This window comes from Trachemys scripta, chromosome 7 (assembly GCF_013100865.1).
Source record: "Trachemys scripta elegans isolate TJP31775 chromosome 7, CAS_Tse_1.0, whole genome shotgun sequence".
NCBI lineage: Eukaryota > Metazoa > Chordata > Testudines > Emydidae > Trachemys > Trachemys scripta.
In genome coordinates this window covers 103193179-103221158 of record NC_048304.1, presented here as the reverse complement: position 1 = coordinate 103221158, position 27980 = coordinate 103193179, and the positions used below count along the sequence as shown (strand labels likewise).

General features: G+C 40.2%; 1 protein-coding gene across 1 annotated transcript; it reads right to left on the bottom strand.

Moving 5' to 3' along the window:
* Positions 1-4848: 4848 nt before the first annotated feature.
* CLRN3 (clarin 3) lies at positions 4849-23804 on the bottom strand. Its single transcript, XM_034776604.1, has 3 exons — positions 23467-23804; positions 12799-12978; positions 4849-6532 (listed from the first exon to the last, which is right to left on the bottom strand). Exons 1-3 carry the CDS (start codon positions 23693-23695, stop codon positions 6258-6260), a joined length of 684 nt encoding a protein of 227 aa, XP_034632495.1. The 5' UTR covers positions 23696-23804; the 3' UTR covers positions 4849-6257.
* Between the last annotated feature and the right edge of the window lie 4176 nt (positions 23805-27980).

The window sequence follows — 27980 nt, the reverse complement described above, 5'->3', positions numbered from 1 at the left end:
CCCCCCCCCCATACATACTCACACTCACTCTCTCTCTCTCTCTCTCTCTCTTCCTCTTCCTGTATCTATTGCTCCTCAGCTGCAGGGGGAAGGATCCCTGTACAGGGAGCTGCTCCCCCATCTGTCCAACCCCTGTGCATCCAGACCCCATCATACCCAGACCCTCCAGCTGAGCCTCACCCTCCACCCGCACTCAGAACCCCCTCAATGAGCCTCACTCCCCCTGCACCTGGACCACCCTGATGAGCCACCGGCACCCTCCCCCCCACTGAGACCCAACCAGCTGCACCTGGACCCCCTTGCAGAGTTCCATTACCGTTGCACCTAGAACACCTCAACAAGGCCCTGTGAATCCAGATTACCCCTGCGCTCGGATCCTCCACTGAGCCGCCTGCCCCACAGAACACTCAACCCACACCTGGATCCCCCCACACTAAGCCCCTCCACACTTGGACCTGCCTTGCTGAGCCTGCCTGCCCACACCTGGTGCACCTGGCACAGAGGGGCAGGGCACTGGGGTGTTTCTGGGGGAGGCCTGGTCCTTGCACTGCGTCAGGGTTGGGTGCAGCCTCACCGCTGAGTCCGTGTCCCGGGTGGGGAGCTGCACAGTGATCTCCCACCTCTGTGCAGCCAGTGGCCTGTGCTTCCCAATGCCATGCTGGAGCCTCTATGTTTATTTGACAAATTTTGCAGAATTTTAAAATATTGTGTGCAGAATGTTTAATTTTCTAGTGCAGTACTTTTAATTTTCTGGTGCAGAATGCCCTCAGGAATAACCAGGAGACCTCTCGAGGTCCCTTCCAGTCCTATGATTCTATGGATTGTTGATTCCACAGTATGCTACAAGTTAAAAATGTTTGGCAGACAAAAATTCAGTTTAATATGAGTAAATAACCCATGGAAAATTGAGTATTATTCATTTTTATGTGTAATTCAACAAAAACATTCCTCTGACGTGTGTGAAATCCACTTGACCCACATGAAGCCTATGGTATGCATGCTCTACAAGGGTGGAGTGCCAAGGGGTTGTGGTGGTGGATGTGATGGAATCTGCAGCCCTTCCACCCCAGTTGTGCAGGAAGTGATGGCCAGTGGATACACTTAAACATGGATCCCATCAGCCCTCTCCTTGCCTGCACCTATCACATCTTTCCAGACTAGCCTGTAAAGGAGATCCATTCTACCTGTGTTAGCCCAACACAGCTATGATACAGGCTTAACTGGTGCAGAAGGTCTGACTTTACCTGACTCTGTTTGAGCATTCCCAGTGTACTAGAATTCAGTGCCAGATTGTAAAAGAAACCACGAGCTTTGCCGGAAGAATCTAGGTCATCTTCCCGCATAATACACAGGGCTTTCTCCAGAGATAAGCTACAGTGCAAACAATGCTTTGCATGCTTCCTGATCTCACTGTGATAAACATCAGCCAAATGACCTTTAAAGTTACAAGGGAATTCATCTTTAGGCTAGCTCAAGACTGGATCCCTCTTCTGACCTGACCAAACATTACTAATTGTGGAAAGCTATGCTGAACTGTTGGCAAGTGATAAATGTGCAGCTCCTTTATTTACAAAATTACTCACTCTGGTCTTCAGATAAGATGGACACTTGCTTTTATTTCAATAGCATGTCAGGCTGACAGTGCAAGCTTTTTCCTTTTCACCTAAGGCAAAACTGCCAGAATCTGTTCTCATTAAGAGGATAAATGTACCGAATACAGCTATATTCATTTTTAGGGTTGGCTGGTTGGCAATAGCCAAAACAATTTCTTTTTGCTATCCTAAAGGCTAAATGCAAGGTCATCCTGTGGCAGACTCTTTACTGCTGTAGTAGAAATAGATGTTATTGCAGAATAGATACATTCCTTTTATTAAGCTCTTTTATGGGCATGTATGTGTAATCCATCATCATCAGACAGTATTATTTTATAGCACCCAAAGGTTTACTAAGCACATCTTTAGTATCAAAGAGAAAGGCATGGTCCCTGTCCTGGGTAGTTTCCTGGCTTGTTCGGTTCAGCATTGTGATGTACGTTAATTGCACTATTACCACAAAACACCACTGCACTATGTTCTATGGAAATAATGTGATGATAAACTCACAGCAGTGGCATTGGAAACCATGAGAGTTACCTGATAACTAACATAAATGTTGTTTCATGTAAATTCTTTACCACCAGATGCATTTTCCTAGTCTGCAGTGGTATGTAGCTATGTAACTTACGACTAGAAGTGGCAGGAAAATTACAATCAATACGTTTTCAGTGAAAAATGGGGCACAACAATTTATGCAAACAGTTTTCCATTTCCCCCCAACTCTGTGGTCTCTGAGGGAAACTTTACTTTTCTTTCATGCTTGTTTTCTTGTGTCCCATAATCTAAAAACATTCAGACAAAAAGTAAATGGTCTGCCTTTGTATGGAAAATCCTAACTGCCTGCTGCTAAAATTTGGATTTCTGCAACATTATAATTTTGATCTACATTTCAACCAGGTGAATAAATAAGTACCATGATTAAAGTTCAGGTCCAGGGCCAAATACTCATTCACATGAAGTTAGTGGCAAAACTGCCATTGGCCCATAGTCTCTAAGTCCCCAATCCTGCCTGAGACTCCATGCAGAGAGGCTCTTGGGCCTACATAGAGCCCTATTGACTGTAGTGACGCTCCATGCAGGAGTCTGCCCCTGTGAAGCCAGTTGCAGGATCTAGCCTTAGGCTACTGCTACTGTAAACCTAGTGAATGTAGGTGCCAGTCTGCACAGTATATCCAATGGAGTAAAACATGTAAATCTCACCAAAAAAGCATGAGATCTTGTGAGATTTTCAGCCTGATTTTACAGACCCACGAGGTTCAGATAAGGACCCAGAACTGAGGATGCTTATTAGAAGCAAACTGCTGAATCTTCTGGAGTTTGTCCATTATTGATAATGATCTGCTGCTGCTCTACAAATACTGAAACAATGCTGACCCTCTTATTTTCAAAGGAGGAGACACAGGTCCTCTAATAAATGCTCTATTACAATGACTTTGTTTCTATCGTACCTAATGACAGATGCAGGTTTAGTCATGTTGTGTGATGGATGTTGGCTTAGCAAAGCTGTAACAGTTGCTCACTGAAGCTGTGTGAAAAATTTTGCAGCCGAAGCAAAACTGGCAAATGTTTGGCTTTGTGCCTGTTTAGCTTGTGGGTGCAAAGTATCTGACATTTCAGCTGAAATGTTTTGCAGTGATGAAAAGTGGTTCTATGCAAGGATTTTTATCATAAAGTGAAAACTGGAAAGGTCTCTTGTTTGATGCACCTATTCAGTCTCTCAAAGATAAAAGACCGAAGCTTTTTTTCAGAATACCACCCTAACTTTGTACGGATCTGCTTCACATAAACTGCTCTAATGTAGGATTTCTGCAGTGGGGTTATACCTTCATCTGGCAAAATACACTTGAGATTTTATACTTTAATCTTGAAAATTATGTTGACATAACCAACAGCTCCAGAAGAGGTTTTCTTTGTTGGAGTCCACCTTCTGAGAAGTTACATCCTTGGCAAAACTCCTGTATCCATTCAGGTGTTCTTTTTGTAGCCCCTGTGGTATTTCATGATATACCTCCCATGTAATGAATGCATCTGTAAATCAGGCTTGATAAGGTACGGTAAAGGGAGAGACTGTGATACAGTTAGTACATTGGGAAAGGTCTCCCAGCTACTGGGGGCGAGGGGCAAGAGAGTGCAAGGTGCTGATCACTTCACTCTGTGAACACCCATCCCTGCAACATGAGCATTAAGCATAAGCTTACAGGATGCCATGGGGTCTGCCCTCCTGCCCAGAGGAAGATGTTAATACAGTAGGTAAAAATTAGCAACACCTAAAGAGGAGGAGTCAGCTCAGCCTAGCTGCAGACACTAGAGGAAGTTTGAAAGCTAGAGAATAAAACTCTCTTTAAAGATTACCCAATACTTCGGTTTTGTTCTGTTAGTTAGCAGCATTATACTTTAATTATTCAGCTCCATGTAGTGGCAATTCGGCCATGGCATTTATATTGTCCTGTAAATATCCACTCTCTGGGACTCGTGTCAGTGCAAAAGGGCAGTATGATTTTATTTTCAGGAAACAGGAGGACCACACCTTTACAAGGTGCAGCTTTATCATTTCACTAGCTGTGTTAATCAAAAAAGTCTATATATAGTCTAAAACAGGGGTCCTAAAAAACGTTTGCAAATGGGAACAACCAGTTAATAATTGACTTGTAGATACCCACCATCTCGCTCTTAACTGAACAGACCATTTCCTTCCCCATTTATGATTGCATAATGTCCCTCTGGCCCACGGTTACCGTGTAAACCACAATGTCTGTGTTTAGCCACTCCAGACAGGAACAAGACTCCAGCAATAGCGCTGACTTTGCATCGGTGTTCATATTGTTTGCTACTCTGCATGGCCTTTTGTGAGTGTAGTTGCTAGAAGAAGTGAGACCATACTCCAGAATAAAGTAACCAACTAGGACTGGTGAGGCAAAGAGCAGCAGTGAATTCTAAGGCCATGGCTACACTTGCAGCTGTAGAGTGCTTTAAGTTAAACCAGCCTTCGGAGAGTGCACTAGGGAAAGCGCTCCAGTCTGTCCACACTGAGAGCTGAAAGTGCACCGGTGTGGCCACATTTGTAGCACTTGCAGCTGCATTGGGAGTGGTGCATTGTGGTAGCTATCCCAGAATTCAAGAGGCTGCAATGTGCTTTTCAAATGGGGTGGGGGTGGAGTGTGACAGGGAGTGTGTTGTGTGTATGTGGGGGGAGAGAGAGAGTGGGTTTTTGGGGTGCTGAGAGTGTGTCAGCATGCTATCTTGTAAGTTCAAACCTCCCCTCCCTCCCCCACCTCTCTCTCACTCACTCAAAGCAAACAGTAGCTGTTTGTTTTCTCGAGCAGCCCGCACTCCAAACAGAGCCCCCCCTGCCTCTATCTCACTCATTCAAAAGCAAACAGTAGCTGTTTATTTGTTTTCTCAGACCAGATAAGCAGCCGCTCTTGGAACTGGAGCTTTGAAAGGGCACTTCAGCGTCCGAGTTCACAACAAAGACAAGAGAGTCCACTTCAGTTAAGAGGATTATGGGGCGTTTCCGGAGGTCAATCAGTGCGTAATAACGTTACTCCTCATTTACACTGGAGCTGCAGCATCTCGCCCAATATGCAACAGCTGTTAATCCTCTCGGGGAGGTGGAGTACCAAGACCGCTCTAGCCAGGGAGTCAGAGCATTCTCTGTGCCTTGCCAGTGTGGACGGGGAGTAAGGTAGAGCGCTCTGGGAGGCTTTATTGCGCTATAACGTGCAAGTGTAGCTAAGCCCTCAGTGTCGAAGGGATCATTTACTATGGGGCTCAAAGAGTAAGTGGAAGATGAAAGAAAAAAGGGAAATGTCAACTGACTGCAGTGGAAGGTGAAGCACTGAGGCTCCGGTGACTTTGTCCTATAATCTTCAAGATTTCTTATGTTTTCTGGATTAGTCTACCTCTTTCCAATCAGGAATTATGTGCATAATCAAAACAATGGGCCTGTCCTTGCATCTGAATGAGTTTAGACTTCAAAGGGCAGAGAAAAGGGTCTTTGTACCTTTAGGCCACCCTGGTCCTGGGGCTGGTTCAGCCCTCACTGCAAGTTAAACAGCCCCTAGGGGGCCATTCTGCAGCCAAGAAAAGCCAGACCGCAAGAGGTGGAAACTGGCTATGCTGAATGATGCATGGATGGGGAGAGAAGGGCTGCAATAGGATTTGCTTGGATGCAGAATGGGGTAGGACTGAAGGAACAGCAGCAGGAAGATGGAATGTTTCCTTGCATTCGCTTTCCAAATCTCTGTGGCCTAGTGCCCATTACACGTTGCTGCTGCCCACTCAGTCAGTAGCAGTTCAGTGGGGGTCCCCTCAAAACTCAATTCTGTATCTTACCTTCACATAGGGACTCCCCCAGGGGAGGAGTCAGGAAGGTGAGCTATGCAAAGTTCATTCTTAAAGGGCTCTCAGACAAATGGTGCACGTTGGGATCATTATACAACTTCATTTAACAAATGCCCTTATCAATAAATAATTTGATATGGCAATATAGATCTAAAATGATGAAGATGAATTCAATCAGTACTAAAGATAGGCATACAACACAATGAACAACTGAAGTGAACAACAATATACATTTGGAGTTTAAATTATCAGTCATGATTGTCCACATTAACTTGCCATTTTCTTCCACATCACCTTTAAATGAAAGAACTGGTATCATTAAAATAAAATACCATCTTTTGGTGCATTTTCAATGGGTCTCCCCTGTTCCTTCCTCTTGGAATACCTTGCACGGTGATAGAAGATGATGATGATGATAGTTGCAACATTCAAAAGAAGGATGAGAAGCATGAGCCAGTATGAATATTCATAATTGTTTCTGGAGTTTTTATATTGACTTGAAGAAAGTGCACAGTTTGAAGCCAACTCTACAGACAGTTTGTTTGCCTCTACGTTCGCTGCAAACAATATCATGGTTAGAAGAACGAAGATGCCTAGAAAATAGGAATACAATGTTACAAATAGCATTGTGATATTAGTGATATTATATGGGTACACTTATGCAAATATTACAGTTCTAATATCTATTTCATTCTAGGCATTTCAACCAATTGGAAGAAAAATCTGGAGTTTCCTATAAATAAAATATTCTGGGAAGCTATTTAAAGAATTTACTGTACCCTAGCTGATAACTGATGTGCAATGTTTTGTGTACCTACCTCTGAGTCCAATTCAACTCCTATTAAAGCCAATGGAAGCATTCCCCTTGACTTCAGTGGGAGTAAAGCCATCTAAGGGGAAAGTTGTGCTGTTGGATCCACAGCAGAGGTATGCATAGTATATTCTCCACTTGACCCATATACAGGAATCCTATTGACACCAATAGGTATTTGCATATTATACATAATAGAGATCTTACCAAAGATAAGAAAGCTGAACTGTTATTTGCAGTATATAAGAGCATAAGAATGGCCCTACTGGGTCAGACCAAAGGTCCATCTAGCCCAGTGTCCTGTCTTCCGTCAGTGGCCAGTGCCAGGTGCCCCAGAGGGAATGAACAGAACAGGTAATCATCAAGTGATCCATCCCATCGCCCATTCCCAGCTTCTGGCAAACAGAGGCAAATAGCCATTGATGGACATATCCTCCATGAATGTATCTAGTTCTTTTTTTAACCCTGTTATGGTCTTGGCCTTCACAACATCCTCTGGCAAGGAGTTCCACAGGTTGACTGTGCGTTGTGTGAAGAAATATTTCCTTTTATTTGTTTTAAACCTGCTGCCTATTCATTTCATTTGGTGACCCCTAGTTCTTGTTTTATAAGAAGTAGTAAACAACACTTCAATATCTACTTTCTCTACACCAGTCATGATTTTATAGACCTCAATCATATCTCCCCTTAGCTGTCGCTTTTCCAAGCTGAAAAGTCCCAGTCTTATTAATCTCTCCTCATATGGAACCCGTTCCATACCCCTAATCATTTTTGTTACCCTTTTCTGAACCTTTTCCAATTCCAATATATTTTTTTTGAGATGGGGCGACCACATCTGCACACAGTATTCAAGATGTGGGTGTACCATGGATTTATATAGAAGCAACATGATATTTTCTATCCTATTATCTATCCCTTTCTTAATTATTCCCAGCATTCTGTTTGGTTTTTTGACTGCTGCTTCACGTTGAGTGGACGTTTTCAGAGAACTATCCACAATGACTCCAAGATCTTTCTTGAGTGGTAACAGCTAATTTAGATCCCATCATGTTGTATGTATAGTTGGGATTATGCTTTCCAATGTGCATTACTTTGCATTTATCAACATTAAATTTCATCTGCCATTTTGTTGCCCAGTCACCCAGTTTTGAGAGATCCTTTTGTAGCTCTTCACAGTCTGCCTGGGTCTTAACTATCTTCAGTAATTTTGTATCATCTGCAAATTTTGCCACCTCACTGTTTACCCCTTTTTCCAGATCATTTATGAATATGTTGAATAGGACTGGTCCCAGAACAGACCTCTGGGGGACACCACTATTTATCTCTCTCCAGTCTGAAAACTGACCTCGAAGAATTCTAGTAGATTGGTGAGGCATGATTTCCCTTTACTAAAACCACGTTGACACTTCAACAAATTATGTTCATCTATATGTCTGACAATATTGTTCTTTATTATAGTTACAACCAGTTTGCCCAATACTGATGTCAGACTTACAGGCCTGTAATTGCAGGGATCACTTCTGGCCCTTTTTAAAAATTGGTGTCATATTAGCTATTCTCCAGTCATCTGGTACAGAAGCTGATTTAAATGCTAGGTTACAGACTACAGTTAGTAGTTCTGCAATTTCATATCTTTCAGAACTCTTGGGTGAATACCATCTGGTCCTGGTGACTTATTGCAGTTTAATTTATCAATTTGTTCCAAAATCTCCTCTAATGATACTTCAATCTGGGACAGTTCCTCAGATCTGTCACCTAAAAAGAATGGCTCAGCTTTGGAATCTCCCTCACATCCTCAGCCCTGAAGACCAATGCAAAGAATTTATTTAGTTTCTCTGCAATGGCCTTATCGTCCTTGAGTGCTCCTTTAGCATCTCAATCAACCAGTGGCCCCACTGGTTGTTTAGCAGGCTTCCTGTTTCTGATGTACTTAAAAAAAAATTTTGCTATTACTTTTTGAGTCTTTGGCTAACTGTTCCTCAAATTCTTTTTTGGCCTTCCTAATTGTATTTTTAGATTTCATTTGCCAATGTTTATGTTCCTTTCTATTTTCCTCACTAGGATTTAACTTCCACTTTTTAAAGGATGCCTTTTTGCCTCTCACTGCTTCCTTTACTTTGTTGTTTAGCCAGAGTCGCTCTTTTTTGGTTCTCTTACTATATATTTTTAATTTGGGGTATACATTTAAGTTGAGCCTCTATTATGGTGTCTTTAAAAATTTTCCATGGAGCTTGCAGAGATTTCACTTTTGGCACTGTACCTTTTAATTTCTGATTAACTAACCTCCTCATTTTTGTGTAGTTCCCCTTTCTGAAATTAAATGCTATGGTTTTGGGCCACTTTGGTGTTTTCCTGCCACAAGGATATTAAATTTAATTATATTATAGTCACTATTACCAGTCGGTCCAGCTATATTCACCTTTTGGACCAGATCCTGTGCTCCACTTAGGACTAGATCTCCTCTGGTGAATTCCAGGACCAGCTGCTCTGAGAAGCAGTCATTTAAGGTGTCAAGAAACTTTATCTCTGCATCCCGTCCTGAGGTGACATGTACCCACTCAATATGGGGATAATTGAAATCCCCCATTATTATTATTATTGAGTTTTTTATTTTAATAGCCTCTAATCTCCCTGAGCATTTCACAGTCACTATCACCATCCTGGTCAGGTGGTCGGTAATATATCCCTACCACTATATTATTATTATTATTAGAGCATGGAATTTCTATCCATAAAGATTCTATAGTATAGTTTGATTTATTAACGATTTTTTCTTCATTTGAGCCTATGCTTTCTTTCATATATAATGCCACTCCCCCACCAGCACGACCTGTTCTGTCCTTCTGATATATTTTGTATCCTGGTATTACTGTATCCCATTGATTGTCCTCATTCCACCAAGTTTCTGTGATGCCTATTATTCTCATTTAATACAAGGCACTCTAGTTCATCCATTTTATTATTTAGACTTCTAGCATTGGTATATAAGCACTTTAAAAACTTGTCTCCTTCTAGCTGTCTGCCATAACACGATGTAACTGAATGGGACTCTTTTTTTATTTGACTGTTTTTGATCAAATGCTGCCTGTATTTTATCATTTTCCATCCTCTCCTCCTCACTAAGACATAGAGATTCTCTATTAATAGATCTTCCCCTAAGGGATGTCCGAACCATGTGCTTCTCCGCACCTGTCAGCTTTCCTCCAGCCCTTAATTTAAAAACTGCTCTACGACCTTATAACATAAATATAAAATATAACATTTCATCCTTGAGAATGAATACTTTTCTAGTTACTACTTCTGCATTTCTATCTCCTCTGACCTTGCTAAACTTGCTCTGGCTGGCCCTACACGCTTGCATGTGCATAAACAATGGGATGAAGCTCCCTTAAGATAGGTTGGGTTTTTTTGTTTTTTTCCCTGAGAGTGGGATTTTGGAACTTGGGGTAATTAGTATGAAAATTAAGAACCTTCAAGGATCCTTCATATTCTGTTCTATCCTGAATATGACTACATTTAGAATGTCAGATCCTCAGCAAATGTAAGTTAGTGGTGCCCCATTGACTTTAATGGAGTTATGCTGTCTAACACCAGCTGAGGATTTGGCCCCAAATCTGTAGTGCTTTTGAAATATTCCATTCCAGCCTACACTGCTTCAAAAAGCTATCTGGAGGTAAAGCAAGAACAGAGGCACCCATAATGACATGAAATTATTTTGCACATGAAATTAATTTGGATGAGCCACCTAATGTAAGAAACTCTGTAAACAGATATTTTTTCAACAAATTCTCCAAGTCCAGAATCTACTTTTAGGGGAAGTAGCACCCTATTAACCCACACACTCATCCGTATTACAGCTGCAAGATCAGAAGAGTACCAATGTACATTTAAAGAAGCCAGAGGCAAGCGTAACAGGTGAATGATAGGTTATGCCTCTAGGGACTCTTTGATGAGTTCAGATGTCTACCATCTCACGGAGTCTCCGCTTATTTTTCAGCTTAGAAAATATTTTATATAGTTTTAGTTTATTTTGATTTGTGAAAACATTTTTCTCATAGTGAAGGAAACATGTTTTACCACATTTCCTCCATCTTAAGTTCATCATTTCATTCTTTTGATTTTAAATTTTAGTGTACAGGGGCAGTCACCTCTGGAGTGCCTCCAACTGGTCCTTTTCTTGCCCCGGGTGCCCTTGCAGGCTGCCAGCCAACCTTGTTGGATCTTCAATGGCTTGGCACTCTGGCCAAGTCACAAAATACAAATGAACCCATTCCAAGGTATTAAAGAGTCCAATAAATAGTCTCTCTGCCCTCACTAGGGTCTTCAGCCCCAGCTCTGAGACCTTTTAAACTCAGCCCTGTGTTCAGACTTGTAAATAAGCCCTGTCCCCTCCTTGGGGTTACACCACTTTACTTCTGGCTGGTAGGGGAACCCAGCCCACCCACTACACCAAGTCCTAATCCAGGCACCATATACACAGCAGTCATGTACTGGTTACTTCAATCCTTTGCTGCTATTTCCCTGAGCCTCTTCCTACTGGGCCCTTATATCTCCAGCCGTATCTCAGGGCCAACATCCTCAGGTCCTTCTCTCTTTGCAATCCCAGCTGTATACCAGCTCAGCCACCCATAAGCACTGTCTGATTGTCAGGCTCTTTTGGCCAGAGAGGGGCACCCTTCTTCACTCCGTTGGTCCCAGAAAGGAACTAAACTGCCAAGGCCAGGCAGCTTCTTTGTATCTGAACCAGCAGGGCTCTGACTAGCTGTTGCTACCCCCTCTAGCCCTTCAAGAACCAGGTCTCTGTGGTTTCTTAATGACCGCTCCAAAGAATTCCCCCTAGGCAAGTTTGGAGGACCCATTTTTGTTGCTCTTTTCCTCACAGCTTCCCATTTCTTGAGACAAGGTGTAGTAGGACCATAAGGCCCACAGCAAGGCTGAATACTTCCTGTCACATTTAGCTATTTTGCTTATGTTTGGGTTATGACTTTTCTTCAGACATGAGTGAAATTAACGAGGCTCAGCGCCACAGTGAATTGGACACAAGGGTCCAGATTTTTAAAAGGTATCTAGGTGCATAAAGATGTAGATAGGTACCTAGTGGGATTTTCAAAAGCACATAGGTGCCTAAATACCTTCGCAAATTTAGTCCTTAGTCACTTCCAATACCTGCATTTTCCTGCATGTCTGCCTTGATTTCAGTAGTTTGAGAAGGGTCAGCTTCAGATCTCTGCTGTGATGTGCATGCATTTAATTGCATTAAATTATGTTGTAAGTGGCTACCTCTGTTTTTTCATTTTTATTATTGCAATCAATGCACCCAGGAACTTACTGAATGATGGATTCATTTAAAATAACCATTACAATTTAATTGCTGTCTGAAGGAACAAGGTGCTCAGATACCATGGTCACAGGTATGGCATAAAACCTGAATAAAATAAAATTCTCTTTCAAATGTTGCTGGTTTGTGATATTTTCATAGTCCTCCCATAACCATTAAATTCATAGACATGCAGTCCTTAAATCTTACTAGTGAGAAGATAATGCTGACTTGCTGTCACTCCTGATAAGTGCCATAGCCCTTACTAGAGATTAGAAGTCTACCCTTTATATATAGATATCATTTAGAAATGGGTTGGTGTGTATGCATGCATGTGTAAATGAGAATCGAGTCCTATAATGGATGCATGCATGCACAGTCTCTCTCTCTCTCTCTCACTCACACACACACCCCTCTTTGCTTTGCCAGAGTGGTGTTAAGGGGCCTTAATGTACGTGACAATCAGGCACTCTCTTTGCAGTACACCTCTATCCTGATATAACGCTGTCCTCAGGAGCCAAAAAATCTTACCGCGTTATAGGTAAAACCGTGTTATATCGAACTTGCTTTGATCCGCCAGAGAGTGCAGCCCTGCCCCCCTGTAGCGCTGCTTTACCATGTTGTATCCGAATTCGTGTTCTATCGGGTCGCGTTATATCGGGGTAGAGGTGTATATTATATAATTTCTTTATCTAGCTACCTAAATAGAATAGCATGCATTACATACTTACCACTTAGGGAATTCCATGTATAGACACCAATGGGCCCCAAAAAGGTCTGGTAGGGATTGGTTACGGTGTTGCAGCATGTAAATCCAGAACTCATAAGGGAGCTAAGCAAACTGAGAACCAGGAGCAAGATAATCACAACGTTCAAACTTTTCATTGCTGTCTTTCCCAGCTTTGCTGTCACTGAAATATGATAGCTCAGCGTTAATACCAGATCCAATACTTGATATTAATAAAAGTCAAGTTTTGCTCAAAATACAAAACTGATTGTGAGTGTATACTTATAGCCACCTAAGTCCCAAAGATCTGTTTGTGAATGGAAACCTGGGGCGCAGTTGGGCCTTGAACCTAGGGCAGTTGGCCTCGATACATTTGAGGATCTGGGCCTTCGTTATTACTTTATATGTGTAGATTGCTGTGTCTATTATTTTTCTCTCTTCCATAAAATCCTTCTAATTTGTCAATATCATTCTGGTAATAAGATGCCCAGATCTGAACACAATATTTCAGGTGCAGTCACAGTCAGTCTATATTGAGAATAGGGTAACATTGTACCTGGATTAGGGTTACCATATTTAAGGTTTTAAAAAAGAGGACACTCCACGGAGCCCTGGCCCTGCCCCTTCCCCGCCCCTTCCCCAAAGTCCCTGCCCCAACTCCGCCCCCTCCCCTGAGCGCCCCGCATTCCCCCTCCTCCCTCCCAGCCACGCAAAACAGCTGCCTGAGCGCTACCGGCTTCACGGTTTGCCAGGCATCCCCCAGACCTCCAGACCCTGCGTCCCCCGCCGGGCACTTCCCCTCCCGGGCTTCGGCTGCGCTGGGGAAGCGCCTGGCTGGGGGCACAGCGGGTCTGGAGGTCTGGGGGCTGCCCGGCAAACCGTGAAGCCGGTAGCACTCGGGCAGCTTGGCTCTTACAGAGCTGAGGAGTCAGGGAGCAGCAGCAGTTGCTGGAGCCCACTCTAAAGTAAGCCAGGGATGCCGGCAAAGCTGGGAGTATTTTTCCCGGACATGTTCAGCTTTTTGGAAATTCCCCCTGGACGGGGGTTTGATTACCAAGAAGCCAGACATGTCCGGGAAAAACCGGACGTATGGTAACCCTAACCTGGATATTTTATTTATTTACCTATTTTGATTTAAATAATATTAAAAAAACACCTATACAAGGCTCTAGGTGACTTTACACATAATTAGTATAACAACAAAACCCCAGCCACATTAGAACAATCATTCAAACAGGAACTGCGCCAGTCAGCATCCACAGAAAAAAACTCATTTCCACCCCTTCTTGGGCTACAACAGATTATTGTAGAGTATTGAGTTTACTGTCTATAACTAGAGAAATCATAACAGTAATCAGGTTTCCACTGTGTTTCTTTTAAAATAGGTTTTACCACAGGATAGGTCAGCTTTTGGACTATATTAGGACTGTGACAATGTATTGGCTCTAGGACCCTATTCAATGCTCAAACTCTCAATGACTTCAGTGTGAACAAGTTTAGGCTACTGCCCTTGGTGTCTTCAATCTCCAGTGCTACCAGTTTGACACCTTTCACAAGTTCTACATCCATTTAAAAATGTACATTACATACTATAATTTTTTTAAAAGTACAATATAATCCAATCCAACTTGATACATCCCCATGAGGCATCACAGAACATCTGTCTGCATGAAAATTTATGATCTATTAAGTCAATTTTAGCATCAGTACTTTTCAAGTGTTTGTCAAGAGTTTGTGTAAGGTATTGAAAAAATAATAAAACTTCCTCTAATGATGTCACTTCCTGATTCTTAGTAAAGTTAGTTCAAGACTGGCATGTATGCACACCCCACGCTTCAACTTCTCCACACAAAAAATGGCCCTAAAAATGGCCCAAGTTTGCTTTTAGATTGAAAACAAGCCAAGCCACTGACAAAATACTTCCCACCTGGTATTAGCTGAATAGAACTGTTCTGATGTCTCCGCCATAGGTAAATAATCAAAACATAAACTCTGCTTATACTTTGGTAGGTACACAAATGTTCTAGGGTGACTAACAGCTTCTGAATTTTTGCCAGATCATTCTGCCCAGCTCATGAAAGTATAAAGTACATGAATTACCCAATATAAATCATTAACAGCTTGTTAGTAGGCTGCTGTTACCTTAGTCAAGTTTTTTGTGTTCTGTACTGTTAACTGCCAAAATGTAAAACAGAAAATCCAATATATCTTTCAGTGGAGTAAATAAATAAATTGGGAGGTCTGTTATTGTAAAGGTCTTTGTTAGTTTGTTTGTAAGGCTACTAATTAACTAACCCTTTAAAAACAATAACAGTGCTGTTGCCAGAAAATTCCTGGCACCTTTAATCTTAAAGGTGCCACAGGACCCTCTGTTGCTTTTTACAGAAAATTCCTTGGATCCCAAGAACAGTCTTACAAGGGCAAAATTCTCCTTTCTAATTCACTCTGCAGATCTTTATAGCACATTTCCCATTCCATTTCTCACACACACCATGCATTGAGATCGGTGGGAGTTCCGCAAGAGAAACCAGCGCAGAATATGTCATAGAGATCCATCATGCACGAGATGCTTACTATTAGTGAGAGGATGTGCTGTATATTTAAAAGTATGTTCATAACTCTTCCTAATAGATGTTCTATAAAACTTATTGAAGAAAAAGCATATCTCTCCCTTCACATTTTCTTTGTGTACATGTTTGTATTACCATCCTTTTTATACTCTGGAAAAAATACGATCTTTCAGGATTCTGAAGCTAGACATATTTCCACTTTTACTTGGTAGGTAAATGATGACAAATAGTTTGTGCATTTTAAAATCCTTTTAGTTTCTAAATTGCTGTGAAGCAAATTGTTAGTCTCATAATATAAAGATGCACATAATTAACGTGTCATCCATTTTAAGTTGTTGGAATCTTTGGAAAGATTTTGGTTGCTGGAAATTCAACACAACCACCATGCAAATTCAGCTACAACAACAATGCAAACAACTATGGAAGATATCAAATTCTGCCATTTAAAATAAAAACTTAACAACATGAAGAAGCAGGAAGCCAAGCTGAACAACATTATCTATTTCCCCAAATATACTGATCTGCTCTGCAAAAGGACCTTAGAAAAACGGAGGAACCATCTCCTGCACCATATATACTCCACAAGCGACCATCTCAAACAAGTAATCATTACATGCTCCCACACGCTGAAAGAAAAAAATCAGTAAACCTACCTGGAGATCATGGAGGAAACCCAAAACTATCAAATAAAGACCCTGATGACTGTCATTCAACACACAGACAAAAAGTGGAACCAACTACAACCCCTCAACCAGCAGACCATCATATAGACACTACATGACACCCAACATCATCAACCTATTCGAAGTGAAGTATCTGTACTCTCCAAGGGACTGAACTTCTGCCCACCACCGAATTTGAGCATCTGGAGGACTAGAAGAATTCTTTTGCCGACTTTGCCTCAAGGAATTCTTTCACAACAGAGGTGACACGAACCACATCTCCAACTACAGTCAGATGAAAAAAGAATCATCTGACTGGACACCTCCCAGTGGACAAAACCACACAATGACTCATTACCCCAATTGCTTCAGGAAAAAAAAACAGTGAAACCACCAACAAATATTTCATCCACCAGAATCTCTCTACCGTCCCCCAAATCCAACCAACCAGATAATGCTCAAACCATCAGGCAAAGGGAGAGCCATTGCAGTCCTTAATCATGGTGACTACATCAACGAGGCCAACTGACAACTCTGACACCACCTACTATAAAGAATTCAAAGAAAATCCCCACACAGGAATTTAAAGATACCATCAAATCCTTCCCCAAACAACTCCAAGAAAAAGTGTACAACCTCATCCTCCTGAACCCATCCCAGGGAACTTCTACATGCTTCCCAAGATTCACAAACAAGGGAACCAAGGCAGACCCATCACATCTGGCTACACCACTCTTACCAAAGGAGTATCAGGACTCATAGAAATCATGAGAACATAAGAATTGCCACACAGGGTCAGACCAAATGCCCATATAGCCCAGTATCCTTTCTTCCAACAGTGGCTGATGCCAGATGGTTCAAAGGGAATGAACAGAACAGGGCAATCATCAAGTGAGCCATCTCTTGTTGTCCAGTCCCAGCAACTGGCAGTCAGAGATCTAGGGACACTAGAGCATGGGGTTGCACCCCTCACCATTTTGGCTAATAGCCATTGATAGACCTATTCTCCGTAAATTTACTAAGTCTTTTTTAGATCCATTTATAATTTTGGCCTTCACAACAATCCCTGGCAACGAGTTCCACAGGTTGACTGTTCATTGTGTGAAGAAGTACTTCCTTTTGTTTGTTTAAACCTACTGCCTGTTGATTTCATTGGGTGACCCCTGGTTCTTGTGTTATATGAAGGGGTCAATAATACTTCCTTATTCACTGTCTCCGCACCATTCATGATTTCATAGACTTCTATCATACCCCCCCCCCCACCCTTCATCTTCTCTTTTCCACGCTGAATAGTCTGTCTTTTTAATCTCTGTTCTGTACCCTTAATCATTTTTGTTACCCTTCTCTGTAACTTGTACATTTCTAATCCATCTCTTTTCAGATGGAGTGACCAGCACTGTATTCAGTATTCCTGATGGATTTACATAGTGGCTTTATAATCTTTTTGTCCTATCTACCCCTTTCATAGTGGTTCCTAACATTGTTGGCTTTTTTGACTATGGCTGTACATTGAGCAAATGTTTTCAGAGAACTATCCACAACGACTCCAAGATCTCTTTCTTGGGTATAATAACTAATTTAGACCTCATTGTTTTGTACACATAATTGGGATTATATTTTCCGGTGTGCACTAGTTTGCATATTGGTTACCTTCCTTCATCCTCAAGCCACTCACCACCCAAAGAGCCAGCCTCCTTTGAGATAGTACTGACTTCCTCCAGAAACTCTGCAATATTAACAACCTCCCCCAGAACTCCACCCTTGCCTCCATGGATGTCGCCTTCTTATATACCAACATCCCTCACCATGATGGAATCACTGCCTGCCTCAAATACCTACAAGATAATTTACAACATTCAGAAATCCACCGCATTGTCAAACTCATCCATTTTATCTTCACCCATAACAACTTCACATTTAACAATAAATACTTTGTCCAAAACATGGGAACAGCCCTGGATAGTAGGATGGCTCCTCAATATGCCAATGTCTCTTCCTGGATCACCTTGAGGAAGAATTTCTGAAAAAATATACTATGAAATCAACTATATACCTGAGTGTAACAGGGTGCTGGCCAGGAGAGCCTGGCCAGGTCCCTGTTAGCCCCTCTCCAATTAAGAGGATTAGTTGGGGCTGGCAGCGGAGACTACGCCCTGATTACTTGAGCATCGGCCCCTGTGGGCCTAATCAGCCAGCCGGCCATATAAAGCTGACAAGGGGGGACACAGGAAGGGGAGGAGCGTGTGGCTGTAGATCCCTGCTAGCTGGGGAAGCTAGCGGTCTCCCAGGGTGTTGACCTGAAGACAGTGTATAAAGTGTATATAGCAGGTGGTGGGAACTGGCACAAGAATAAAAGAGCACTGGTGCATACACTTTGAGTGGTCTCCAACTGAGTTTTGTGGAGGAGCCAGGAGGGCGCCGTTACACTGAGATACATTAATGAAATTTTTTTCCTCTGGCCAGACAACCTAGCTTCCCTCATAGATTTTTCACCACAACTTCACCTGCCACCCTACACTGGAACCAATATGGGATATAATCAAGCAATTACAATCCATACTTGATGGGGATCACATCTTGAAAGAAAATCTTTCCCAAACCATCTCTTCTTGCCTTCAAACACCACTACAGTCTCACCAAGCACTTTATCATTAGAAGAAATCTCTCCATAGACCTCAAAGTGGCACCAGATCTTGCCAGAACAACACATGCAAAACTTGCAGACATATCTCCACTGCTACAATCATCAGTATTCTTCTCTCTCCCCCTGCAACATACCTTTCAAAATCCATGGGTTCTACACATGTCTATCAGACGTGGTGTACCTCATCCAGCGCACCAAATGCACCAACAACTATGTGGTGTGGGTGAAACCAGACAATTGTTATACTCTCAAATGAACTAACAATAAAATAAGACCAAAAAAATCACCCATGCGTGAACAATTTACACAAAAGTGATCAGTCCATACGTAACCTCTCAGTCCTCATTCTCAAAGGAAACCTGCACAACACCTTCAAGAAATGAGCCTGGGAACTGAAATTCATAACTCTGCTAGATGCTAAAAAACATGGACTTAATACAGACAATGGTTTTATGGCTTATTACAATTTGTAACACTCCTGACTGCCTACTAAGCCTTAATCGCTCACTTCATTTTAAGTGGTCTCCTATAGCATGTGGAGACCCTTATGCTTAACAATCTGTCCCAACTTGTATTTAGCTCAGACACTCTGATTATCTTCCCCAGACCTGAAGAAGAGCTTTGTCAAGCTCAAAAATTCATCCCCTCCAGCAAGAGAAGTTGGTTCAATAAAAGATATCCCTGCTCTTGAGGTTACTTTTTTTTTTTTTCAATTAAAGGTGCATTACTTGTACTGTCAATTCTATTTTCTCACATAAATGTAGCCTTTTAAAAGCCTCTTCCTTTTCACTGATGGGGAAGGGGGCATGGAATGCAGCCTTTGCTAAAATGGCAAAAGAGCTCTCTTCATCATCCGCTATCCCATTAACCTAAAGGTATGACTATTCCTCAAGACCCTTGGATGGAGGACACTGTACTGTATTGGAATGTTCTGACTTTTGTGGCCTAACTTTTTTGCTAACCATTTTAACAGATGAAGTTAAAAAATGAAGAAAATAATCTTTCACAGAAGTGTATGTGTTTGAAAATGTGTAGAGTCATATACAATAAACTTTAACAAATAAATAATAATATACAATACAGACCCCAAGAATTACTTTACAACAAGTGTGCTCTACACTGATTTTATTCCTAGAGGAATTTATTTGAGGGACTTTTTAACTGAAAGAAAATTATATTTAGACTAGTCTAGTCTTTAAACATGTCTTTATTTATATAATAAAAATGTCGCTTAAAGTAGCTTTCATGGCCAGAATAAACTCTGGGTCTTTTCAAATTTAAATATCTCAGGCATTCTTATTTTTCAATAAATATGAATAACTATTGTGGTAAGCTAATCATTTAGTAATGTCATATTTTAAATCTCACTTCTACTTTAATTAGAGAAGAACAAAACAGGGTCGCAAATCTCTCTCTCTCTCTCTAACGTGAAGGGTTAAATCCTACTTGCCCTACGAATACAAGAAATCTGTGACCGATTTTCATTTTATAATAGCACCCAGAGGCCATCATCAGAACTGAGGCTCCATTGTGCTAGCTGCTGTAAAAACACAAAGACTGCTTCCAATCTAAGGCCCTGATTCTGCAATGAGCTCTGTATAGGTAGACAGCTGTGCTCACATGGAGTCCACTGAAGTCAATGAAGGTCCGTCTGCATGGAGCTAGGATGAGGATCTATGTCAGTCGGTGTGAGAGGGATACAGTCAAATGTAAACCACTCTTTTATATACAAAATTTGAAATTAAAATAATATTTTAACTAGATAAATATAGGGCTGATCTGTCCCCAAAACCTTTGTTCTAAATGAAATTGTTTTAATCGACTGATTCCAAACTGTGTCACTATTTTCATTTAAAATTTTTTTAAGATTCTCTACTACTAACATTCTCAACTGTTTTTTTTTTCATTTTAATGTGGTCCTTATAACTTGCATTGAAATAACTTTGCCATCCTCATAATTTTGATAATATGCTGTTATCATATTCAGCCAAAGGTGACTTCAGTGCAGTTACACCATATAGAAAGTCTCTTGTCAATGTTACATACTGTCGTGATCTTGGTAATGTGTTGTCATTGGGTATGGGTAGAGTCTCCTTACTAAACTCAGAAAATAATATGTTAGGTGTACTTGTGGCACCTTAGAGACTAACAAATTTATTAGAGCATAAGCTTTCGTGGACTACAGCCCACGCTTATGCTCTAATAAATTTGTTAGTCTCTAAGGTGCCACAAGTACTCCTGTTCTTCTTTTTGCGGATACAGACTAACACGGCTGCTACTCTGAAATATGTTAGGTGTGTAAAAATAAATTATCCTGATCATTATTTCCTATACCTAGGAAGGGGTCCTGTCTGGGTCAGTTTTGTTCTGTTGATTTGTTTGTGGCATCATGGTCTTTGTCAAAAGTATGATATATAAAATAATCTATAAAATATATATCTTGTCTGCTAATTATTTTAAACCATTCTTCCCCGACTTTGTTAATAGGTTTTGTGGCCTGCTTCTCTTCTCTCGTTCAAAGGAGTACATCAGAATAGCTCATTTGAAGTCAATGGAGTAACACTGGTGTAAAATCCAATGTAAGGCCCTGATCCTTGCAAACATTTACGTACGTGCCTACCTTTTGTGCAGAGTGCTTCCACTGATGTCAATAGAACTACTCACAGTGCATAAAATTAAGTGTGTAAGCCTAAGCAGAATTGGTGCCTAACTGAGATCTTATTTATGACTCTTATTTATGCTGCACCATTTTACTATGTACACTTTGCTTTTTCTAATATATTTTTTCTAATATTTGCTTGTTTTATATTTATAGCATCTTTCTTCAAGGCTCCCCTAGGTAAAACTTCATCCTTCATTGTTTTTCCCTCTCTCTTTCCTCATTTTCCCCTCTTCTTGTCTATATCTAGGCTTGGAAGGATGAGATTTTTATCAGTAAATTTAGTAATCATCAATTTCACCAAACATACACAAACCGATGAAAAAATATTTCCACCGATGATAACTATATATATAGGCAAAGTAAGAAAAATACTGGTTAGGAACTTGCTAGAGGTTGATTTAAGGGTATTTACTTTGTATATTTGGACATGTGATGTCGACAATATGTGTTCAAACAGTATAAAGCTTTAACTTTTTTAATTTTAACATCTACTGTAATTAAATAATTGTCTGACACCCCCAATAATTTTCCACAACTGTGAAAACATAATGGACAAAATTGAAAATATTCTTAAAAATAAACATCCAAATTATCCAACAAAATTATAACAATATAAAAATTTAATTCTGCCAAGCCTATCTGTATTTTCTCTCTCCTTTTTAGATTTTTTTGGTACCTCTCACTTTTTCTGCTTTCTCTTCTGTTTTTTCCCTGTCCTCCTTCTGTCCTATGGTACATTTACTAGTGAGAATAAATATGAAGAACTGAAGATACAGAAAAATCAGACTTGTATATAAGTGTAGAGTTCAGTTGTGACCCATCTATTGGACATTTTTAGAGGTGGTAAAGTCTAAGATGGGTCTGGGTGGAAAAATACAACTTATTCTAATTCCCTGAGTTGTTTTGGAAATCTCATGTCATAGTTTATTGAAGTGAAATGTTTAAAGGCACCCTTTGGTAGTCTCATGGAGAAACATCACTATAAAAGGTCTATGTCAAGCTCACATTGCCAGGTACATTCCATAGTGTGATGTTAGTCAAAAAGGAATTGCTAGTATTAGATAGCTACAGTAACATGTAAACATTTTAAAAATACTAGTTTATATGTTGAACTGACTGACTCCATTATTTACATGTTAAAAGGAAGGAGCCTTAAAAGAAAAGGTTACAAGTGAATATTATCTATTAATAATATTTCCCCCCGCAATACCTAACTAAAATGACAATCATTTTATACAAATTTTGCCAAAATATTTGTATTGGCATTGATAGGCTGTAAAATATTTAAACAATTTAACATAAAACTTGTGACAATCATGTTTTAGAATAAAATTACTATTTTAAACCTAGCATTTTGGTCAGAGCACTGTATGTATTTCTTGTTTTATGAAAAAACAATATGTAAAACATAATTGTCTATTCCAGGCATTTTTCTTTTTTTTAGTTTTTGTATTCATTTATCAAGACCTATTTAGTATGTATCTATCCAGTGCTCTAGATTTTTCCCTGTCAGTAATCACACAGGGTGTGATCTTGTGAATGGGAGTTGAGCAGGTAACAAACTTTCTATATACATTTTTTGAAATAGCAAACCATGAATTTAACCTTAATAATCTGGAGAAAAAAAAGAAAAAACCTAGAGGCTAGGATAGGTAATCATTATATAAACCACAATAAATACAAAGACCATATGTCATTCCTAGTCAGCAGCAACTGTATTATCTTTTAGGTTTGAAATAATTTGTAATAAAAACAATAATAAAATGAGCAGTAACTACTTTTCTGCTATTGACTGAAAGCTTTTGACTGAAACTTAGACTTGTTGTTTTTAATACAACTGTTTCCCTTTTACCTTGATACTTCCCACAGACAAAGCTATGAAGTAACAAGATCCTGGATAATGTGAAAGGCTTTCTGTTTGCAATGTGTTGCTGCTATTATATGCTGTACTATTTTTGTTCTCTTATTTTTACAACTCTCCTAAATCCCATAATGTAAGTATGTAAATACTCTTGTCTTCAATAAAAATATTATATGTATAAACAAATAAAAGACATGAACTGCTCTGCTAAAATGAAATGTATCAAGGTAAGACAACATAATAGTATCCATTTATATTCACTATAGTAGTTACCTTGGAAATTTTTTGCTGGCGTTTCAAGTCCATCAATCACCTTCTTTGAACACACACCTTCAAAAACCCCATATGTGACGGTTATAATAGCACTTGAATTTCCTTCAGTAAAATTAACATTACTCGAGACCCAGTTTTTGTTTGCAAGAACAAGGCAGACTATCACAAAAGACCAAATACTAGTAAAACAGGCAGATGCAAACATTTGTTTTTTTTTTCTGGATGGCATTTTATCAGAGAGATGTGTTTTCTTGTAGTGCAGGTTATACTTTTCTTGTTTCCTTAGTCTTGTTAATGAGAGCTCCACGCTGAAAGAGACTGTTCCCTGCTGTTAGAGACTGTAGACCTAGTTTTGTACTGGTAGAAAATTATGCCAGTAAACTTTGAACTAACAGCAGTGGTAATAAAGTTGTAAAATAATTGAACTTTGGTCTGGAGAAAAGATGTTGCCATAGTTACAACCATACTAGTCTAACAAAGGACAGTAGGAATCTGCCACTACAATGTCTCTTCATCAAATGATTTCTTATTGGCTGTGCTTTGCCAAGTGAAATGAGACCAAATCAAGAGTTAGTCTTTCAAATCAGATTTCCTCAGATATCTTCTAGAGCTTAAAAAATACTAGCTCATGAAGAGATCATAGAAATCTTAAATTAGTGCTTTCTTGAAGATTCGTACTCAACCCATAAAACATTCTGAGCTGGTACAGGAAAAGCAGGTAAGACTGGTAACTAATCTTGAAATATAGTTCGCCTATATCCATATCCAAAAGTCTTTCTGACACCCTGATAGACCCAGAGTTGTAATAATAAATATTAACAAGGAGATCCTTTTTTCTCTATTTTATTTTGATGTAGGTTATAGAGCAACCCAACTATCCTGATCTGGAGTTAAAAAGGTCCCTATGGAAAAGTCCTACAGAATTTAATAAAGAATAACAACAATCTTTTTATTAAATTTTAAGACAATCAATAGAATTCTACAGCAGAGATATAAAGCTCTATTAAATTCTACACATTTTAAAATTAATATCAATAGAATTTCAACTAAAGAACCCTATTTGTTTCCTCCGTTAAGTCCTGTAAGACTTTTCCACTATGGATGTGGGGAGGGGGGGAAAAGGTCTTAAATACATTAGTTTTCTAATATGTGATACTAAATACATTAGTTTTCATTCACAAATTGGGGCACAACCACATCTACTGTAAAATAGGCAACATATGAAACAACATTTTTACTTGCAAATAAAATTTCTGAGCCTATTACTGGTTGTCACAGGAAAACCTGAAATACTTCATGCCCCAAAGCACTCTGAGGAATAAAGGTGTTCTACCCTTACTCTTCCCTATGCTCCTGCTACTTTCCTTTTTAATTTTGAGTAATAACAAGACTAACATGGTGCAGCATAAGTTCCAGGAGTAGCCACCCTGAAGCAGTTCTTTCTTTTCTTGTTCCCTTTCTCTTGTTTAAAACCTAATGTTTGTGGTTACTGTCTGCGTTAGGGCTGAAATCCTGGTCCCAATGAAGTCAATAGCAAAAATACAATTTACTTCAATAGAATCAGGATTTCACCCCTGGAGTTTGTTTTGTTTTGGGTAATTATCCAAACCAAAGGACAGTTCATCTTATAGATGGGACTAATGCTGAAAGGGTTAGGAACACTCTAGGCTGCTTTCTTTAGCTTATCCAAAAGCCATTTTATGTTTGAGAATATTTTGTGTATATTTGTTGCTCTATTTACTGTTTTATTTTCCTCTCCTCCTTATAAAAAACACTGTGTGTCGCACCCAGAGTATAGAGGACTTATTTACCACTCCACTCCATATCACACAAGGCATCATGACACTGGTAAAGGCTGTCTTCCAGACAAATGACATCATCTGTGTTTATGAACATGCACACCCAAGAGAGGATAAACCCAAGGCCATCGGACTGTAAAACAATTCCTGCCTGTTGTAATATTGTTTTAACAATCGGAAGAAGAAGGGTTTTTAGTGTTGACTAATTGTGACACTAACAGTTTCAAAAATGCCAATTATAGTTAAAAACAATTTCAAAACATTTCGCTGTTGATACTGGTTTGACAGGATTCAGCATTCTGGTTGGTAGGTTGTTTAGCTGAATATTGCTGTTTTCTTTATTCGCTATTCTTAACGTATTATACATCAGGTTCAAGGCCTCTGTGCTCTTTCATTTTCAAATGCAAGACTTCCTGAAAGTCTTGTCTATTCTGGGTGGATACATATGATTTAATCATTCAGGCCGTGACATTGCTTAGAACCCTGAACTCCCATTGACTTCCGTAGGAGCTCACTTGGCTCAGCACCTCGCTGGGTGTAATTGTAATCTTGAAGGATCAGGGTTACTGACATTGCACCATACTCATTCTAAACTATACCACATACGCTTATAGGAAGTGACTGTCTGTGGCTAAGGTAGAAATATTAAGAACGGGGGGGGGGGGATCTGATAAATAAAAGCTGGTAAATTCTGTAGAAATTTGGGAGATTACATTAGAATTTTAAGCTCAATTTACTGAGCTAACACTGCTCTACAGCCAAAATGCTTCTGAAATAAATGTAGTCAAACTTTACTAATTCTGGGTCACCGAGAACGAAAATGATGCTTAAAATTGTTGATTGGCTCTAGTTTTCAAGATATGCTATTGGGTCACTATATACGACCCTTGACTTGGGAATGGCGGAGGATAAGTGAGTTATAAAGGGAAGGGATCTCTATTTAAACCAGAAATGACTAAAATACATCATTGACTGGATCTATGAATAAATCTACGACTGGGTTTGGACAGTACTTGCTTTTTAGGCAAAACAATGAATGATGCAATCTGAAGCTGGTATTGCGTCATACATTATATGAATTGCATCATGTTATTCCTAGAAGTCATGGATGATGCAATCATAACGAAGCTTACATCACTCTGCTAAACAAATTGCCCTATATCAGCTCTAGAAATCATAGTGTCGTGCTCTCTTATTTGTCAGTGTTTGATTTTGCAAAGGGACACATTTCTGTTTAGCCCAAGTGAGCAGAGATGCCTCATACTTGTGTGAACAGTGCAGATAACTTCTGCTATGTTTGTGGTAAAGTGACTTTTGCATCACAAAAGCGCAGTATAACCACTATGGTTAAGAAAGCCTATCACCTTTATTTTGGCTGCAAAATGGGAGATCAGGACAAGAGGTGGGCCCCACACATATGCTGCAACACTTGTGCAACAAATCTTCGCCAGTGGTTGAACAGGAAAAGGAAATCTATGCCTTTTGCAGTGCCAATGGTTTGGAGAGAGCCAACAGATCATACCAGCAATTGTTACTTCTGCATGGAGTCTCCAGTTGGGAAAGGTGTGTCAAAGAAGAAAAATCTGTGCATTATCCAAACATTCCATCAGCTATACGCCCAGTACCCCACGGAGAAGGACTGCCGGTTCCAGATGCACCAGAATCATTCTCATTCTCACTTGAGTCAGACGAGGAAGAGGAAGAGGATGAAACTTCTGATCCTGAACCATCAATGTCACAGGACCCACATTTTCTCCATCCTCCTCCTCTGAACCACACCTCATAATACAAGGTGAACTGAATGACCTTGTCAGGGATTTGGAACTACCCAAGAGTAAGGCAGAGCTGTTGGGCTCCAGACTACAGCAGTGGAATCTCCTGGCAGGTGATGTTAGGGTTTCCATGTTCAGTGACCATCAAAAGGATCTTGTCCCATTCTTCTTCATGGAAGGAGATCTTGTAGCCTGCAACAACATCGATGGTGTGATGGCAGCCCTCAACATCGTTCACGATCCAGATGAGTGGAGACTGTTCATTGATTCATTGAAGACAAGTCTTAAAGCTGTTTTACTGCATAATGGCAATATTTTGCCATCAATTCCAGTTGGTCATGCAGTCCATATGAAGGAAACCTATGACAACATGAAACAACTTTTGAGGTGCATAAACTATGACCAACATCAGTGGCAGCTTTGTGGCAATTTGAAGGTTGTTGCTCTCTCGCTTGGTCTGCAGACTGGATACACAAATTACTGCTGTTTTCTCTGTGAATAGGATAGTCGTGCAAGAGATTCCCACTACATCAAGAAAGTCTGGCCACTCCGACAGTCATTGGAGCCTGGGAGGAAAAGTGTTCAGCATCCACCACTTGTTGAATCAAGGAAGATTTTGTTACCACCCTTACACATCAAGCTGGGTCTGATGAAGAACTTTGTCAAGGCCATTGACAAAACACAAGCAGCTTTCAAGTACCTCCATAGAAAATTTCCAAGGTTAAGTGAAGCTAAGATAAAGGAAGGTGTCTTTGTTGGTCCTCAGACTCATGAACTTCTTCGAGATGATGCATTTGACCATGCACTGCGTGGCAAGGAAAAGACGGCATGGAAAGCCTTCCAGTTAGTGGCAATAAATTTTCTCGGAAACAAGGCAGACAACTACAGGTTACTGGTGGAAAACCTCCTCAAGGCATACAAAAGCCTTGGTTGCAACATGTCA

Coding starts and splice junctions, on each gene's coding strand:
- CLRN3 (XM_034776604.1), bottom strand. CDS start 23,695: ATGCCATCCAGAAAAAAAAAACAAATGTTTGCATCTGCCTGTTTTACT. Junction 12,979..23,466: donor GCCAGCAAAAAATTTCCAAG/GTAACTACTATA, acceptor ATCATATTTCAG/TGACAGCAAAGCTGGGAAAG. Junction 6,533..12,798: donor TACATGGAATTCCCTAAGTG/GTAAGTATGTAA, acceptor CCTATTTTCTAG/GCATCTTCGTTCTTCTAACC.